At 56.7% G+C, this 19,035-nt stretch overlaps 2 protein-coding genes across 5 annotated transcripts in view; both read left to right on the top strand.

The window, feature by feature from the left end:
* The window catches only part of CCDC187 (coiled-coil domain containing 187), a 46,589-nt gene extending 42,104 nt beyond the window's left edge, over nt 1-4,485 (top strand). For both annotated transcript variants that reach the window (XM_073221518.1, XM_073221515.1), the window contains exon 24: nt 278-4,485. In XM_073221518.1, the coding sequence (XP_073077619.1) occupies nt 278-2,130 (1,853 nt within the window). In that variant the 3' untranslated portion in view covers nt 2,131-4,485. The remainder of the gene's footprint in view (nt 1-277) is intronic.
* A 1,814-nt stretch (nt 4,486-6,299) lies between these two features.
* QSOX2 (quiescin sulfhydryl oxidase 2) overlaps nt 6,300-19,035 on the top strand; it is a 30,343-nt gene continuing 17,607 nt past the window's right edge. For 2 of the 3 annotated variants that reach the window (XR_012124972.1, XM_073221507.1), the window contains exon 1: nt 6,308-6,666. Coding sequence is in view for 2 of the 3 variants with exons in the window: in XM_073221507.1 (XP_073077608.1) it covers nt 6,336-6,666 (331 nt within the window). In the remaining variant the exon portion in view is untranslated. Of the gene's footprint in view, nt 6,667-19,035 lie in introns of all 3 variants that reach the window. The other variant, XM_073221510.1, reaches the window with a different exon arrangement.

Raw genomic sequence — 19,035 nt, 5'->3', positions numbered from 1 at the left:
ACCCTGGCACAATTAACTCAGTGGGGGCTGAGCTGGATGATTCCAGGGGTCCACCCTGCCAGCGCTGTGCACACCCCTCCCGCCTGTCTGGGGTCTTTGGTCTGTTGGCCCAGGGCCCTCTGTACATGCTGTTTGAGGTCTGCAGGGTGACAGAGTGAGGACCCACAGTGTCTCCCCATGTGCCCTGGCATCCTCTCAAACACCCCGGTGTCCTTCAGACACCCCAGCATCCCCTCAAAAGGCCCCAGCATCTCCCCAAATGCCCCTCTCTCCACAGTTCGTGCACCAGCTGAGGAGGTGTCGCCGCCAGCCCAGTGCAAGGACACCTGCCTGCCACAGTGCACGGCCCCCCTGGACCTGGCCTCTGAGTCGGAGCCTGCTCCCGGGACCTGCTCAGGACCTTGGGCACGGTCGCCTGCCTCCTCCGTGGGCTCCACCAGCAGCTTGTCCTGTCTCTCTCTCCCGGAGTTTCAGAAAGCGTCTGCTGTCCTGGTCCAGCTTTCCGGGAGTTCGGTCTCACTGTCGGACTGGGAAGCTGGGGAGACCCCAGACACAGACCTCGGTTGGTCAGGGGAGCTCTCTGCTCCAGACTCCTGGGGGGTCCCCAGGGGCAGAGGGCAGGTGACTTGGGAGACGTTAGAGGGTGGTGGGGCCCATCCCCCGTGTGGCTCCCCCACGGTGGCCAGGGGCCCAGCGCCAGCGCCAGGTGGCCTGTGGGCAGGTAAGTCGCTGCCTCTCCCCGGTGCTACCGCTGAAAGGTCAGGCTCAGAGTTGTCAGTGGCGTCCAGCGAGGTCTGGGATGAGGAGGGCCTGCTGGAGCCTGGCGCTAATGCCCTGCCTGCAGGAGGCTCATCCCGCCTGGAAAGTGGCAGGACGCTCGGTGCGGTGCTTCCCTCCTCGGGCCCAGGGAAGGGGCAGGAAGCTTCTGGAACCAGTGGGAGCCTGACCAGTGGATCAAACCTGGGAAAAGCCAAGTGGAGATCCCCCGAGGCTGCCCACATGGCATTCCCGGCCAAGGCTGCCTCTTCTGATGGCTTAGACCTGTCCCCTTCCCTTCCTTTGGGGTCCTCAGCAGCCAAAGGGACGGATTTGGGCAGAGGAGGGGAGATTAGGCCCCCTCAGACCTCGGCTGGCTGCCCAGAGGGCCCCTGGGATGCTGACCTGAGACCACCCACTGGCAGGAAGCCCCTATGGGCCTCGCCTGAGCCTGGGGTCCCCGTGAGCCCGAAGGCTCCTCCTGGGGACCTGGGAGGGCTGGCACCCCTGACTTCTGAAAGCCGGGCGCCTGGGGGTGGGGGCAGTGGAGCTGCACCCGTGCCAGAGGAAGCCTGGCCTGAGATCCCGTCCCCTGTAGACGAGGTGCCGTCCCACGTCAGTGCCAACCTCCCACCGTCCACCCACAGGGTCAGCCACCTCCCTCCCCCACCTCCACCTCCCCCCCTCCCAGCAGAGAGTGAAGCCGGTACCGCCAGTCCCCACTCAGAGGACTTCCCTTCCCCACCCGAAGGTGCCATGTGGCCCGGGGGCTTGCTGAGTGCCCCAGAGGAGGATGCCTCTATCAACATCAGCAGGTTGCCCTCCTTGTCCAAAGACAACGTACCTGAGGCGCTGTCCCCAGGGACCCAGAAGTTGGGGCTCTGCCTGGGGACAGGAGGACAGGGTGGAAGCCTTGGGGACAAACTGGGTGAATCAAGTTCTGTTGGGGGTGCCCAGGCCATGGGTGGCCAGTGGTCTGACTGGCCAGGGCCTCCCTTGTGTGTGAGGGCAGGCCATGCCCCAAGGCGGCTGGCAGCCCAGTCTCCGACCCTGTCCAGAATGGTGATGTTAGTGGCTGGTGACACAGGGCTGTGTGGCCCCTGGCCAGGGAACCCACCTCCTGCTTTGGGCACAGACCTCGGCACCCATCCCCCCGGCATGGAGGGAGCCTCCGTGGTAGATTTGGTCTCCACCCAGCTCACCAGAAGGATCCTTTGCGACTCGCTGGCTGCACTGTCAGAGCTGGCCGGGCTGGGCAGCCCGCTGGTGGAGGGTCTGGCAGGTGCCAGCATGTCCCCGAGGCTCACACAGCAGCCACAGGGCAGCCATGTGGAAGACTGGACTTCTGAGAAGACAGTGGAGGGCCCACAGTGACATGTGGACATCTGTGACTTGGCTGGATAATAGTGTGTGTGCGTGCCAGTGTGCACATGTGTGCAAGGCCTTTCCCAGGGTAGAGCCACATTCAGAATGTAGCTGGCCGTGCAGGCGGTCACTGATGTGGGGCTGTAGATCGGACGGAGACCTGCTGACACCAGCTGCAGATCAGTCGGCCTGCACTTCTGTGTGGGCGTGTTCAGGGGCCCGTGGCCAAGACAGGCCACCGACTTGAGGGCCAAGGAGCTGGGAGGGCAAGCACCTGGCGCCTGGCCACAGGGACCTTGTGCCAGGATGGGTGCCCTCAGCAAAGGCCAGGAGAGCAGGGAGAGGCTGCCCTGGGCAGACGGTTGGGAGGCACGTCGGCACTGAGTTGCCCTCAACTGCACTTGGGAAGTCATGAGTGGGGCGTTTGCTGTTTGGACTCCCAAAAGCCAAGGACTGGGATGCCCTCACCATGGCTGCCGTTACCTGTGTTCTTGTGTTCGGGGTGACTGCTGAGTGGGCCTCTCATACAGATTAGAGGAAGTGGCAACTCAAGGTCCGAGGCCCCTTTACCCTCAGCCAGCCAGCCCTCAGCCTGTCCTCTGGGGCTGGTGAGCCAAGGCCCCCCCCCAAATGTGTTTGGGACTCCTTCTCCAGGAGACGAGAGCTGGTTCCTGGTGGGCCATGTGTGTGGAATGAGCCTGGGTGATAGCGCGGATGCAGAGCAGAGCTCTCAGGCACTGGCAGGTGGGCTTCTTGCCCAGAGCACCTGCTCAGCACCGACGCTCAGTGGGAGTCGAGGAAACACGTGTGGATTCAGCATGAAGCGGATTTGGGGGAGGAGGTTGGACTGGAAGATGGACTGGGACGCCTCGAGGGTGCGGCCCCATGGGGCCCGGGGTCTTGGCAGGCCGGGGCCCGCCCTACCCAGAGCAACACTGCAGCCATAGCCACACGGGGCCTAGGGACATGAGGCTGGGTGGCTTGTGTTGGAGCCAGGGTGGGAGCAGGTAGGAGCCTGCACTCCCAGGAAGTCACTGGGAGCCCCGTGCTGCTGCTCCTGCCTCACGGGCTTTGCCCGGCAGAGCTGTCCTGAGGAGGGCTGTATTGTCCTAGTATTTTCAGTATTTTATCCCAAATGACATCCGTATGCTTGCAGACGTGGCTTTTAAATTAGCCCAGCAGATATAAATCCAAGCATAAATGGTCACTGATATATGATGAAGGAGCCATGGACATACAATGGGGAAATAACAGCCTCTTCAGCAGCTGGTGTTGGCAAAACTGGACAGCTACATGTAAGAGAATGAAACTGGATTATTGTCTAACCCTGTACACAGAAGTAAACTCAAAATGGATCAAAGACCTGAATGTAAGTCATGAAACCATAAACGCTTGGAAGAAAACATAGGCAAAAATCTCTGGAATATAAACATGAGCAACTCTTTCCTGAATGCATCTCCTCGTGCAAGGAAAACAAAATAAAAAATGAACAAATGGGACACATCATGCTAAAAAGCTTCTGTACAGCAAAGGACACCATCAAGAGAACAAAAAGGCATCCTACAGTATGGGAGAATATATTCATAAATGACATATCCGATAAGGGGTTGACATCGAAAATATACAAAGAGCTCACATGCCTCAACACCCAAAAAGCAAATAACCCGATTAAAAAATGGGCAGAGGGTATGAACAGACACTTCTCCAAAGAAGAAATACAGATGGCCAACAGGCACATGAAAAGATGCTCTACATTGCTAATAATCAGGGAAATGCAAATTAAAACCACAGTGAGATATCACCTCACACCAGTTAGGATGGCCAACATAGAAAAGACTAGGAACAACAAATGTTGGCGAGGTTGTGGAGAAAGGGGAACCCTCCTACACTGCTGGTGGGAATGTAAACTAGTTCAACCATTATGGAAAGCAGTATGGAGGTTCCTCAAAAAACTCAAAATAGAAACACTATTTGACCCAGGAATTCCACTCCTAGGAATTTACCCTAAGAATGCAGGAGCCCAGTTTCAAAAAGACATATGCACCCCTATGTTTATCGCAGCACTATTTACAGTAGCCAAGATATGGAAGCAACCTAAGTGTCCATCAGTAGATGAATGGATAAAGAAGATGTGGTGCATATACACAATGGAATATTACTCAGCCATAAGAAAAAAACAGATCCTACCATTTGTAACAACATGGATGGAGCTGGAGGATATTATGTTCAGTGAAATAAGCCAGGAGGAGAAAGACAAGTACCAAATGATTTCCCTCATGTGTTGAGTTAACAGTGAAGCAAAACTGAAGGAACAAAATAGCAGCAGACTCACAGACTTCAAGAAGGGACCAGGGGTTGCTAAAGAGGAGGTGGGAGGAGGGTGGGTGGGGAGGAAGGGAGAAGGGGGTTCAGGGGCAATTATGAGTGGCACAAATGGTCTGGGGGGATCATGGGGAAGACAGTGTAGCTCAGAGAAGACAAATAGGGACTCTGTGGCATCTTACTACACTGCTGCACAGTGACTGCAATGGGGTGTGGGGGGGACTCGATAATGTGAGTGAATGTAGTAACCACATTGTTTTTTTCTTGTGAGACCTTCGTAAGAGTGTATATCAATAATACCTTAATAAAAAAAATAAAAATAAATAAAAGACTTTTAAAAGCTCCCAACTATCACCAAAAAAAAAAAAAGATACAGTCCTTGCCAAGGCTCACTTTAATGTTTCAGAATTGGCATTTTACAATTGATGAGTGCTTTTCCTATTCCTAAGAACTTGTTATTAACTGTGTGCCGTAGGGCCTGACACCTTGGACTGGAGAGACTGTGGCATTGTTTTTAGGGTGCAGACCCTTAGTGCTGGGCCAAGCTCATCTCACTGGCAGCTTGATTTCACAGAGCAGTTTTGGGGTGAGGTGTTAGCCCACCATGCTGTGTGCACCTCCCAGTTGGACTCACAGCATTGGGGCCCCAGCCTTCCTTTCCCCTGTGTGGTGGGGGTCCCTGGGATGGGGAGGGGCACCCTTGCTGATACTTGGGGACCAGGGGCTTTGTACAGCAGGGAGGAAGGAACTCGGCCAGCACTTCTGCACCCTTCAAGCAGAGCAGGAGATTGCCCACTGACAGCCGAGGGACCAGGAGAACCCTACTGGACGTCAGTGGGGCCAGCATTTATGCCCACTGGCTGTCCTGGAGAGCAGGGGTCCCATTGGCCTCCCCTCCAACCCCCTCAGCACCTGGGTGGGTGGGGGACATGCAAGCCCTAAAAGGAAGGGCTGTGAATGACAGTGGAACTTGGCCTGGGCTGGGGAAAGGGCCCTGTCCTGCCAAGCGGCTCCAGGAGAGGGTACCAGGGCCTTCTCCGGGGTCCCCTGGTTTGGATGGTCTTAAGAATTAGCAATACCCTTTTTGCAAACAAAACCTTACACAGAATCCCACAAGGTAAAGAGCAGAGAGATGACTGCATTGGTATAGATGTAGTTTGTGTTCAAATCACATCGTTTACTTATTTAAGTTAATCACCCCCAAGAGCGAGGTGGCTGGAAACAGCAGAATTGGGACTTCTGGCCAATGGATGACTGTTGCTGACTCACCTCAGCTGTGACCCGTTTCCTCCTTTTACTTTGGTCCCGCGGTTCTGAGAAAATCTTGCTGTACATGATAATTAGCAATACCAATTGAACACCAGGTTGAATTAAGCAGAGAAGTCATAAGAAGCTTTATTTCCTAGGTTTGCAGAGAAATCAGCTTTGGTGGACGCAGAAACAAATCTGAGTTCGCAGGGACGTTTTGCTACATTTTCTAAGAGTTAAAAATCTCGTATTTAAAAGTCAAGTCAGGGTTGCCATGCAAAATACAGGTCGCCCAGTAAAATGTGAATTTCAGATAAAGAGCGCGTGGTTTCTGAGTCTAAATATGGACCATATCTGAAATGCAAAATTTCACATTTCACTGGACATCCTGTATTTCCGTTTGCTAAATCCGACAACCCTACCAGAGCCCGGAGTTGGGGCCGGAGGCCGGGGCGGGCACTCGGGGGCGGGACCGGCGCTCAGGGGCGGAGCTTGGATGGAGTTCGCGGCCTGATTGGGGACGGGGACCAGGGGCGGGGCTGGAGGCAGAACTCTGCGTTCGGGGCGGGGCTGGGCGCGCGCGCGCGCGGCGCCCGTGACGGCGTTACCAGGGTGAAAGGTCAGGCGCGCGCGGCACTCCCAACATGGCGGCGGCCAGCGCGGGGGCGGCGCGCAGCCCGGGACCCTCGGCGAGGACGGAAGCCCGAGCCCGGCGCCCGGCGCCCGGGCGACCCGCGCGGCTGCCCCCGCTGCTGGTGCTGCTGGCGGCGGCAGCGGCGGCGGGGTCGGGCGCGAGCGGCGCGGCGCGCCTGTACCGCGCGGGCGAGGACGCCGTGTGGGTGCTGGACAGCGGCAGCGTGCGCGGGGCCACGGCCAACAGCTCGTCCGCGTGGCTCGTGCAATTCTACTCGTCGTGGTGCGGCCACTGCATCGGCTACGCGCCCACCTGGCGGGCCCTGGCGGGGGATGTGCGAGGTAAGGCGCGCCCGCGAGGGACCCCGGCCCTGCGGCTTCCCGGTCCCCCCGCGAGCTAGATCCTGGAGGTCGACTGGCTCGGGTGGCCGTGACAGGAACCCGCCCCCCGCCCTCTCCAGCGCCGCCCCGTTCGCCAAATGCCTAGTTTTGGGCCCCCAAGAGCCTCATTAACCCTCCGGCCCTTTATCCTGTGACCCAGCGCGCACCCCGCCCTCAGCAGTTCCATTTCAGCGCCTGGAGGCCCCGTCCTTCGGGGTCCCCACTGCTACCCCAAGCCCTTTCCTTTGAAACCCTCCGTCATCTTCCTCTCCTTCTGACCACCGTTGGGTGGGCACTGAGCCGGCAACTCAGACATCCAAGTGTCCTGGACACTTCTCTGTAGGAGCAAAAAGACCGTCAGGCATTTCATTGGGCAGGTCCTCGTTCAGGGACGTGCAGCCTTTGGAAAATCTGTCGTGCACCAGAGCCCCGCTGATGCTCTGGCACTTGGTGGCTTGGCGCTTTAATCACGCTGAAAACTATTCACCAGTTGTGAAGGGCAGGGTTGGAGCCGGGAGGGGGCATTTGCAACCTCCTTCCCGCAAGCTGGCCCTGCTCTGAGACGGAACGGAAGTTGCTCGGAAGTAGGAGCGGGTTGGGCAGGACTCTCCCGCCGGCGCTGGACTGACCGCTAATCGTTTCAGTGGGCAGGAGGGCAACAGATGGCTGCAGTTTCTTCCTGCACCTTTGTTTTCACATCTCATATCCAGCCTCATTATCTAAACAGATTCGTAAAGAAACGTTTTAAAAGCGTAAATAGGGGTTTTGTGCATAATTTTAAATGTCTTTCAGATGCGTTTTCTGGGGCCTTTTGCTTCTAAAGGGTTTGTTCTTTGATTTAGTGTTTTCTTAAGTCCCTCCTGCTTGACACCGGTCAGAGCTGAAATCAGAGACTACGAAAGGGACTAACAACTCCTTGGGTTTTTTTTTTTTTTTTGAGTCTTTGCTCTGAAAACAAACACTTTAATAATATAGGGAACCTTTTGTTTCTCCTTTATCTGGTGGCAGAAACACAGGTATGCAGGTTAAAGTGCGGGTTGCTCTGGCAAGACACTTGGCGCTTGTTTTGTGCATATTTTGATTTTTTTTTAGCTTAGCATCTGAAACATGAAAATTGTAAACCAGATTCAAATGTTGCAAACTATTTATAGTTAAACCCGCATGTAAGGAGCCGTAAATATTGTGCCCGGAACTTGGAAGGAAGCTTACTTCTGAAAGTGAAACTAGTCAAGTCCACACTTCTTGGCTGATTAACTGTCAACTAAAGGAGGCTATCTTAAGAAGGCCGGACATGGTCCGAGTCAAGGCAGGAAGAATGAGCTGAGACCAAAGGGCATGTGGCTAAAAGCGAAAAGCAGCTGCAGCCTGGAAAATGGGTTGGTGAGGAGGTGGGGGTGATTCAGGGGCCCTGAGGCAGAGGGACCCAAGTGCTGCACTGCCAGCGGGGCTGCCTGAGCCCAGCTCTGACTGGAGTCAGATCCCTGGGCACTGGGGAGTGACCCCCTTGGGGTCCCCAAAGAGAGGTTATCTGGGGACTCAGAAGCACACATTGCGGCCCCAGCCCTGGCCTGCTGAGCCAGAAACTCAGGATGAGGCCCAGCATCTTGTCAACACGAGCCCCAAAGTTGTAAGATCGTGGTTCTCAGGGACACTAACCCTGCAAGTCACCTGCAAGAAAGAACCTGTGACCAAAGAGATGGGACACATGGCATATGAACTTGCCCTCATGGATGTCCGCTGCACATGAGACTTCCTCGGTGAAAGAATCTGTCGCCTCTAGCCCCTTGCCTCTCATGTGATTGATTGACCACAGGGCCGTGTGGCGCCTGATCTCAGTGAACTCCTCAGGGCATGCGCTAGGAGGAGCTGCTCTCCCCCACACTGCGGAGGCCAGCAGCAGCCCCCTGAGCTCAGGCCAAGCTCCCTGCCATGGGCCCTCTGGGGGAGGGTGCCTGTCGCCCCTGTGATGCAAGCTCAGTGCGGTCATCACTCCGTTCCACCACCTCGGTCTTGGTCAGTCACTTGTGAGTTGGGCTTCCTGGCCAGTCTCCCGGAGCTTGCAGACTTTAGATGGGGCCCCCTTGGGTGCCTCTCCCCACCCCTCACCAGATAGAGTGTGTCCGGCAGGCTGTCCCTATCCACCACTTCCCTCCCAGTCTCCATACCAGTGTGGCTTCTAGAAAGTAGGCAGCTATGAGCCAGGCTCTGCTCCCCGCTGGAAATGGCCTGGGTGGGAGGACCCTGGAGCCAATGCACCTGCTCCCCTAACTGTGCCCCACCACTGCCTCCTGCTTGCCCTCTTCCGTTTGCTCAGAATGAGCAGAAAGCCCAAGAGGTGTCTGCAGAAGGAGGGGCTCCTCCTCCCCAGCTTGGTAAGACCTCTCTTCTCACAGTTCAGGGGTACTTTTATTTTCCTAAAAGATTTGGACTGAATTTTAGCTTTTCACTGATGTTTCCAAGGTTTTGAAAGTAAATATTTTTCCTTATAAGAAGGTAGCTTAGCAAACAAAAGGCCTACTGTTGAGTGTAGCCAGATGCCTTCCAGTGTTTATGTAGATTATGCTTATGCCTGTCACCCTAAGCCCTTAGCAAAACAGAACCCCACGCTGTCCCTGAAAACCACTTAGCCTGGAGCTGTGGTGTTAGCAGACCTCGTGAGGCCACGTCTTTTCCTTGGTTGCTGAGTCTGCTGTGGCCAGACGTCCCCCAGCGCCGAGATGTCTCTGAGATGCTTCTGGGGAGCTCTCCAGCGCTGAGTGTCCCTGCAGGGCCACTGTGGCCTTGGTATTGATTCTTGCCAGTCCTGGGGAAGCAGAGCGCAGGGGGACAGGGGGCAGAATCTGACAGAGTTGGTGTCAGAATACTGGATGAGACACAGAGACCTGGGGGGGAGTTGTGCTCAAAGTGCACCTTCTATTCCTGGCCTTGCAGGGGGCGCAGGCGCACTCCTGTTGCACCTTGATGCTGAGTGAGCCTGGGTCCTCTGCTTATGGCCACCATGAGTGAGTCTGGGTGTCTCCAGCCCTCGATTCTCACTCACTGTGTCTGCAGGCTGGGGTTGGGGCGCTGGACGGTGGGCTGTGGCTCTTTATCGCCCACCTGGTCTGGGTGGTTGCCCTCGGGCCAGGCCATAGGCTTCCTGGAGCTGAGCTGGACCACTGGGTGTTCCCCCTACCATTATCTATTCTCAGGAAGCAGGGATGGGGGACTGCAGGAAAAGGGGTGCGGATGGCTGCTGGGTGGCCATTTGGTGAGCTCACCTGGGCACAGCAGGAGGCTTGGAGGGGTGGAAGGAGAAGATTAGAGGCAGGTGGGGGTGGTGTCCTCTGTTTGGGGCCCAGAAAAGCCTTTTGGGTGCCCCAGTCCCAGGTAGCTGTGGCTGAGACCCAGCGTCATTGTGACTGAGCCTGGGGGAACACCGCTTCTGTGCAGCCTGGTGACAGAGTGGAGGGACCCAAGCGGGAGGTGCCACCAGCCCTGCCTGGGCTCCGATGAGTTGGAGGACCTCTACTGAACCGTTTCCCCTCATGCCTGCATTGAGCACCACCAGCACCCCTAGAATCCCGTCGATAGTGGCTCTGGAGTTGCTCAGGGCCGTGAAGGGCATGTGCTGCTGTGCCGGAGCCCCCACTGGCCTCACCGCCAGGACATTTGCAGATGGGACCTGGGCTCTGAAGCCGACTTGAGCCCTAGAGAGTTCCCGCTAACCTCCGCTCCTTAGTGTGTGGGCTTAATTTTTACCCCGTTCTGTATATCCTCAATTTGTGGCTGGAACTTGGAGCTTATTTAAGAGACCTTTGCTCTGCCCTCGGGGGCTGCTCCAGGGGAGGGCGCATCCTGCAGCCCTGGAAGGAGGGATCTGAAGCCCTGACTGTTTCATGAGGATGGAGCTGGAATGGAGCTCTGTGTCTGAGAAGCAATGCTCCACTGCATTCTTTTAAACCTAGGAGGTCAGTTATTCTGTACTGTAATCATTTTCTGGAACTAATTGATACTTGAACTTAAATTGGACTTTCTTAGACTTTTGATTGGAACTTGACAAGTAATGGTAAAAGGTTTAATCCTGTAGACTAAGTAATATAGTTACTTGACAAGTAAACTTGAAACAGGTTTCAGTCTGCTGTATATAGAAGCTTAATTATTTCACAAATCCTTTATTTTTTATTTTGCTATCATTAATCTACAATTACACGAGGAACATTGTGTTTACTAGACTCCCCCCTTCACCAAGCCCCCCCCCCACAGACCCCATCAGTTGCTGCCCATCAGTGCAGTGAAATGCTGCAGAGTCACTATCACAAGTCCTTTCTAAGCCTGCGGTCCTAACGGCAGCCCGGCTTGTGAGTGGAAGTGAGGAGTAGGTACCTGGGCTGACTCCTCCCTGCGAATGCCCCTGGCGGCGGCGGTGGCGGCCTCCCAGATGGTGCCCCCCACTCCCCCATCCGACCCCCGGCTCGCTGAGGGTGGCCTGCCCTTGTGGGAGCAGCGGTCTGCATTCAGTTTAGAGCATTTCTTTCCTTTGTGTGGCGGGATCCAGACAGGTGGGAAAGGCAGGAGGAGGGGAGGGTACAAGCTGAATGGGGCGAATATCCTGAAGCCAAACCTCTGAAATGGTTTGCATTTTATTTGATAAAATAGATTGTCTCTCTTTTGTGTTTCCTTGAATGCTGCCCATCTGCTGGGCCTCTTGCAGTGACTGCCGGCGACGAGTAACCGAAATTCTCCCTCATCTGCCGCCCTCGCCAGCAACCCATCCTGCACAGGCAGGCCTCCTTTCAGAGACAGACAAAGGCCTGGTGCTGTGTCAGCCCGCCCCTCCGCCAGGACAGCCAGCCCGGGTCGAGTGGGACGCACTTACGGAGCGGAGCCCTGCAGATGGCCCTGTCAGTTCTAGGGTCCTGAGGCCAGGGCAGGGTGCCCTGAGCACATGGGCACAGCACACTGCCCTCCCCTGCCAGCTCCAGCGGGCTCCCTGTGGAAGTTAACCTGCCGTCTGCCCCGCGTGGCCCAGGCACCTTTCAGTGCTGGATGCTCTCCATGCCCGGGCACTGTGGGAGGTGCAGAGAGCCAGGCAGAAAAGGCCCCGTCCGAGCGGGCTGTACTTCGGATGGGGACACGCCCTTAATAAGCCACACAGAATGAATAGGTCAACTGCAGGTGGAAAGTCCTGTGGAAGTAAACAGGGCATAGGATTGGCCCAGGGCAGTGGAGGAAGGCCACTGGGGGTGGCCTGAGATGCAGACGCCAGGTGGAGCAGCTCAGCGGGACACACCTGTGGAGGGGCCTGCCTGGGCAGAGGCCCCGAGGCAGGGCTTCACTGTGCCCAGCGGACAGTGCAGGGCCCACTGTGGCTCCAGGTTGGCGAATGGGTGGGCTTCAGCAGGCAGAAGCTGGGGCTCCAGGATGGCAGGCTGGTAAGCCATGTTCGCATCCCTGAGCGGCAAGGAAGAAGGGTGGGCAAGCAGGGAGTCCTGGGTCCTGGTCTCACTGTACAAACCTCTGGCTGCTCCCCGGGGAGCTGAGGACAGGGAATCAATGGGGACCAGGCTCAGGTGTGAGAGATGGGAGGCAGTCACGCCAGTTTAGCCAGCTGAACTGGCGCCTTGGGGGAGCTGGGGGACTTTGGGGGATTGGATTTAGGTGGGAAAAAGAGAATCACAAAGGTGGTGACACTTGTCTTTATAAAGTGAGTTAAGGTGTTCTTGGAGTTGTGAACAGAAGGAAAGACAGCCTTCCAGGTAGAACTGTATTTTTGGATAGATGGTGTTAGGCCAAACTGAGTGAACCTCCTACCTGGAGCCCAGTAAGCCAGGCTCTGCAGCCAGGGCACAGCCGACCTGTTGCCTTTGGCCGGCCCCTCCCAGGGTGGGCTAGTTTTCTTCCACATCCGGCTGTTAGAAGCATCACGTAAAGCTTGGGGATCGAGAAAAGGTGGGCGCATGTCTTCTCGGTCATACTGGGGCCTCATTTCACAAGGCCCCCAGAGGGCGGTCTCTGGTCTTTGATACTGTGAGTTAAGGGCTCAGACTCTGGGACTGCACCTTAACTTGCAGACCTCGTCTGGTAGACATGCAAATAGCTCTGTCCAGTGGAAAGGGGAGCCCCAAAGGTGAGGGTTTTCTTGCCCCATGGGGCACCAGCCAGCTGTCTCACGGTTGGACTGGGTTGGGTCGGGCCTGGTGGGCATGGGCCTTGAGCTTCTGGAAAGGACTCCGCACACGGAGCCTCGCGCCGGTGGGTCAGGTGAGCGTCCCTCTCACTGGAGGCGCATGGGGCAGGATGGGCCCCTGAGGCCCACTGCTTCTGCAGGTCACCCTGCATCCTCGGCTCCTGTCTCCGTTGTGATGGGAACAAACAGTTGGCTAAAAACCTGGAGCAAACCAAGGTGCTGCTTTTTCATTTCTAAGCAGCCAGCAGTGGTGCAGATTCCAGAAGCGTGGTGCACCTCTTGGATGCCTGGGCAGGTTGGAGGCGCTCTCACCACTGGCCGGCCGTCAGTGACCATGGGTGGTGTCAGTTCCCCTTTCAGGGGCTTCCCCAGAGCTTAGGCTGCCCCGCCTCCTCACTCAGGAAGGCAGCACTTCCATTGTCCACCGCCTGGGCTGGGCCAGAGCATGGCAGGAGAGGTGAGCCACCCTGTACCTGGCTCTGGGGTCGGGTGAGGGAGAAGGCTGCTACTCTGCCTGAAAGGAAAGGAGCGACACACAGCAGCAATTCACCGGAGAAATCCGCTTTATTAGGGAAAGGTGCTGGGTTATATAGGAAGGGGCATGGGGTGATTGTGGTGTTACTTCTACGGGGCTGGTGGCTATTGGCTAGGTGCTGGGATTGGGAGGGGGGCGAGAGGTGATTGGGCTTCAGGTGGCGCCGGCGGGAACCGAGTGCCCCCCGCACCCCCCCCCCCCCGCAAGAGAAGCCGGAAGTTTGCCATCTTACTGGTGGGGGCCCTTCACTGCCAGTGATCTGTGCCCAGTCCCTCTGAAATCCCTGAGGCCAGAGAGGGCTGGTTCAGTGGGGCTATCAGGGTGTGGGGCAGGGGCAGGGAGAGGGTGCCTCTGTCTTCCCAGAACCTGTGTGCTGGGCCAGGGACTGACGCGGTGTCTTGGGCTTGCTCACTGTAGCTGCCAGAGCCCCAAGGAAGGCCACCTGGACATCACTGGGCACTGAGAAGGAGGGGCAGCGCCACGGTGCGGCGTCTCTGCCCACATGGCCCGTCTTCCTCCTGATGCCGCACGTGGGTCTGAGCTCTCTGAGAATCAGCGGCTGCCCAGGCTCCTGGGACAAAGAGCGAAATCTGTCCCCAGGTGTGCAGCTCCCCTGAGCCTGCCCAGCTGCTATCCCTGGAGCTGCTCACGCCAGCCGCCCCTTCCTCTGTGACTGGTAGCCGGCACATTCCCGCAGGGCAGCAGCCCCTGGGGTCTCTGGGCATATTCCTGTGGTTCTGCCCCCAGCAGTGGCTGTGGTGCGCCCGATGCCTTCCAGCAGCAGACACTTTCAGCCTTCTAGCCCACCTGGTCCTCCCGGCACCCTTAGGGAGATGTCATCTGGCATCTCCGTTTACAGGTGGGTAGCTGAGACACAGACTGATAAGTTGCCCAGATTCTCAAAACCTGGTAAGTGACAGAGCAGGATATGGGCCGGACACTACCTCCCAGACGGGGGTCCTTACTCCATCCGACCCTGCCTGTTTGCTCCGTGGGTGCTGAGCTGGACTAGCAGGCAGGAGACTCCCAGAGGCAGCAGCATTTAGGTGGAGACCTGGAGGGCAAACGGGGTTGAGCTCATAAAGGGGATGGGGGCGGGGTCCAGGCAGAGTCAGGAGATGCCAGGCTGTGGCCCAAGCAGGCAGAGGCAGGAGATGCCAGGCTATGGCCCAAGCAGAAGTGCAGTGTGCAGTGTGGCTGGTGCGGTGGGGCTGGAGGACCAGGGGCGGGGTTCAGCTGCATGTGTGGCTAGTGGAGACCAGCCTTGCTCCCAAGACCATGGGGAGCTGCTGGGGTCCATTCGGAGTGGTGGCCCAGTCCCAGCTTGCTGCTGCCTGCCCAGGCGAAGACACGGTGGGTCGTGGTGACGCCTCCCAGCAGAGCCTCCAGGTAGCTGGAGGCCACCCCGGCAAAGCCCACTGGGCCTGCCTCCCCCAGCTCCTGCTCCTCCACCCAGGTGTCTCGGGCCAAAACGAGTTTCCCGCCACCCCGTCACTCCCCAGGATGGCACCGTGTCAGCACTTAGCTGGTGATGTGTGGCTGCCCCACATGGTGATCAGCTAGAAAGCAGGGCTCGAGGTAGTGTGGTGTGAGGGGCACGAGGGAAGGGCATCCTGTGCTTTCCTGGTCACCATCTGGGAGACAAAGGATGACTGCTCCGGGCTGGGGAAGCCTGGCGGCAGGGTGAGGGGCAGAGACCAGGACCCCCTCGCTTGTCCACGGGGACGTTGAGCTCCGTTTCCTCACCCATACAGTGGGAACTGACAGTCACAGCACAGGCTTGGGCGCAAAACTTGAATGGGGCAAGGTAGACCCAGTGCTTTTAAACACTGAGTCCTGAACACGGAGCGGGGGGCCATGTCAGCCGTCCTCGCAGAGAAGGCGGCTCTGTGGCGGTGAACGGCAGATGAGGCTCTGACTGGGAAGTGAGAGCCCCCTCGGCGTCCCCGCATTCTGTCCTGTGAGCGTGGACTCCATGCCAGCAGAGTGGTTCCTGGCCTGTGCCCTGTGAGGCAGGGCCCACAGTTGAATGGAGAGAGGGCATAAACCTCACTGGGAATACTGGGATAATGTGCTTTTTCAAAGAATTGATTTTCTCTGTGTTGAAGATGGCAAAATGTCACATAGATGCCTTGAAAAAGTTTAATGAAGTGGTGGTTTATACCGCTGTGGCCGTGCAGTGGTCTAGGGGAGTGGGGGTCTGTGCTGCAGCTGTGGAGGCACCCTGAATGTGAGGACAGATTACTTGGGAGGGAGCAGTTGAGGGACGATGTTCTGGTGAGACTCAGCGCTGGTAACAGTGCTGGTTAAGCAGCCACTGTTGCTGACACATGCGCGCCTGCCTGCCACGGTAGAGCAGTCTGGGAGCCGCAGGCTGGCTCTGACCCTCACATAGACTCCTCACCCTGCTGTCTTGCAGTGTCACCAGGCAGCTCCCTGGTAGGCAGCTTGGTAAGAAAGCTCTGTAAATTGCTTTGTAAATTCATTTTAATTTGGAGACAAGACTGGTGGGGAGCTTCTCTCCTATTGTAACTGCCCCAGCAGGGGATCAAGGCGGGCCTGTCTGAGGAAGCAACATTTCTGTTGAAATCGATGAAGAAAGCAGCCAAGAATAGGTCAGAAGAGTGTTCTTCCCACGGAAGGGTGGGTGCAAAGGTCCTGGGGTAGGCATGCACCCAGACCTGCCCACGGCAGTACACAGGGAGGGCCGTCTGTCGGCAGGTCTGCAGGATACACACAACGCGATCGTGCCTCCAGACACCTGTGCCTTGCTGAGGACTGGGCACCTCCAAGGCCCCTCCACCTGGGTTAGGATTTCAGGAGTCATATTAAATCCTGATTTGGATGTTTACCCTCTTGTTGTGAAATAACAATAGATGGGAACAATCGACAGATGTTTGGGCCTCCAAGAATGTGAAGTCTCCCTGGAAAGTCAGAGCCGTGCGAAAAATCAGTGGCATGGTGGGTTTGGTGGAGGTTGGAAGCCCCAGCTGCCAGCTGCTGCCCAGGCCACAGACTCCATCCTGTGTGCACTCAGAGCCGGGCATGTGGTGGTGGGGATGTCACCCAAGCTGACTGGGAGGCAGAGGCATGGTGGCTGCGTTCGGGTTTCAAGGCTGACGCACCAGGCCAGCCGCAGCTCCCACCAGGCTGTGGGAAAGCAGCACCGCTGTTCTCAGGGCCGCGTGAAATTCAGCAGGGAGAAGAGGCTGTTATGCGGGCTCGATTCTGCCTGGCGTCGCTCTCCCACAGCATGGGGCAAATCGGAGTCTGTTCTGCCTCTGCTGTCAGAGCCTGTGTACACCAGGGACCCCGGGAAGGTGGAGCCCATGGCCAGCAGTGTGCACGTGCTTCATACACAGGCCCCACAAGGACCTCGGAGGTCAGCATCTTTTAACTTACTTTGTAAGGCATTAAGAAAGATCTGAAAAGCAAGAAAGTAATACCAAGTCCTACCATGAAAACCAAACGTTCTTGCGTGTTTCCTGCCCATCTTTCTGGGTTGACTTGATGATTTCACCGGGATCATGTTGTGCGTGCCATGCTCTCTCTTGGCACAGTGCTTCACTTCCTTACATACTCGTTCTGGGCAGTGGGGTGCTTTTTTTTTTAAGTGTGAAATGAAAGTGTGTCATGGAAATTCCCAATAAACAAACCCTGTGTTTGAAGGCAGCCAGGGAAGACGTAGCAAAAACGAGATGCTTGGGAGGTGAACAGACGAGGGGCCAGGGTGGCCGGCTAGGAAGGGGGTCCGGGCCCAACGCGGGAGCCCCCCTGGCACTGTGCTGCCTTGGCACTCGGGCCATCTGCGCGCTCGCCGGGTGAGGCGTTAGCTGCCGCTCCTTGGTGCTGTTGCAGTCTGAGCCTCCAGGAAAACATGGCCTGTGGTTCGGGAGGGTCTGTGATTTTTTCCATCCATTTAAAACGACCTGGGGCACCGGCCCCGGTTGCCTGAGGCTGGTGATGGAGCAGTATTTGATCATTGGTTGTGAAAAACATGGCTTTGGGTTTTTTACTTATCCTTCATCTTACACTAATATTGCTAAGTATTTTTTATAATTACAAGGATTTCAAGCAAAAGTGGTATATTAGGTGGAAAAATAGGAATTACTGAATTACTAAATATATAGGCCTTCATATCTGAATAGCATCTAGTGACAGGTCAGTATTTTCTCTCTCCTCCTAGGCATGCTGTGGATATAACTTCTGAAATTTTATAGCCAGTACTCAGAGAAAATTCCTCTTACATGATTTTAATCAGATAACTCGTCTAGACCTGTGGTGTTGGAACTCAAGGCAGCCTCGTCGATGGCAGGGACAGACAGCTGTGAGGTCCCACTCAGAAGTCACCTAGCCCCGGAGGAGATGAGCGGGACCCACCCTGCCCACCAGGCGGCATCTGCGAGCACAAGCCCGACGTCTGGCCCGGGCAGGTCCTACGCTGTGTCTCTGCAGAGGCCACCGAGTCTGCCCTGCCTCCTTAGGCTGTCCCCCTGCAGGGCAACAAGCCAGAATCGTGACCTAGAGGAAAGGGGCACGTGTTCTGAAGACAGAGCCTCCCTAGCCACTGTCAGAGGCTGTTAGGAAACCATGCCTTTGCAACTGGTGACAGCAGGGTGGGTCAGGCACTGACCTGCCCTGTGTGATCATGCCAGGGCCCCCACGAGTGAGGTTCCTGGTGCAGGAGCACCTGCGTAAGTGAAACGGGGGTGAAGTGCTGCCCCACATGGCTGTGGCCCTCAGGAATTAGTGTGCATGCGTGGCCCGTATGAAGGGAGGTGACCCCTGGCCACCCCCTCCTGGTGGAAGTACACTGCCTGGGGAGTCGTTGCCCCAGAAGAACTGGATGCAAGGCTAGATCTAGGAACGTAAGTTACAGAAAGTCCAGGGGCAGGGATGCAGCCAGCAAAATCCAGACAGTGGGCGGCCGTGGGACACAGCCCGAGCTCTGAGTGAGAGAGCGAGGGCGGGGCCTGGGAGCCAGTGAGAAGCCGCACCTGCCCGCTGCACCAAAGGGGCCTCTGGGGCCCGATTCCAACGAGGGAAGCAAAGATGAGACGGGGATTTGAGCGCTGACTGGGTATCTGTATCCGCTGGAGCTGCCTGGGGTTCGGGTGAAGTGCGGCTCCGCCTGGGCTGGTGGCCGCTGCTGAGGTGAGGGGCGCGTGGGGGTGACAGTGGGATCTCCATTTCATTCATGCTGTAAATTCTCCATAGGAAAACTTCAAAGATAGGAGAAAGTATGTATTTACAGGTGCTCCTTTTCTACTTCCAGGAATGGCAAGTGCCAGAGGGTTTGTGGGAGGCGTCTGGGAATCAGACCCCACTTGCCAGGCGTTTTGGCACACCAGTGTCTGACTTGAAAGGCCAGCAGTCGGACGCTACTGGTACTTACTCTCTGAGCGCATGGGAATGGTCTGGCTGAACAGTGCAGATCTCACTTGATTAATCGGCAAATGCTTACTTGGTGGCCTGACAAAAGGCCCACCCGCTGCCCACAGCGCTTGTCAGCAGCGCTTTCATCTATCAGGAAGTTGCTTAATTAGGAGACGTGGCTCGGAGCTGTGGCGGGTTGCAATTCAGCAGAAATCGGCTGCTGTGTTATCCTCAGTGATGGAAGGCAGAC

This window comes from Manis javanica, chromosome 2 (assembly GCF_040802235.1).
Source record: "Manis javanica isolate MJ-LG chromosome 2, MJ_LKY, whole genome shotgun sequence".
Lineage (NCBI taxonomy): Eukaryota > Metazoa > Chordata > Mammalia > Pholidota > Manidae > Manis > Manis javanica.
Note: the sequence above shows the minus strand (reverse complement) of the source record. Positions and strands in the feature narration are given on the sequence as shown.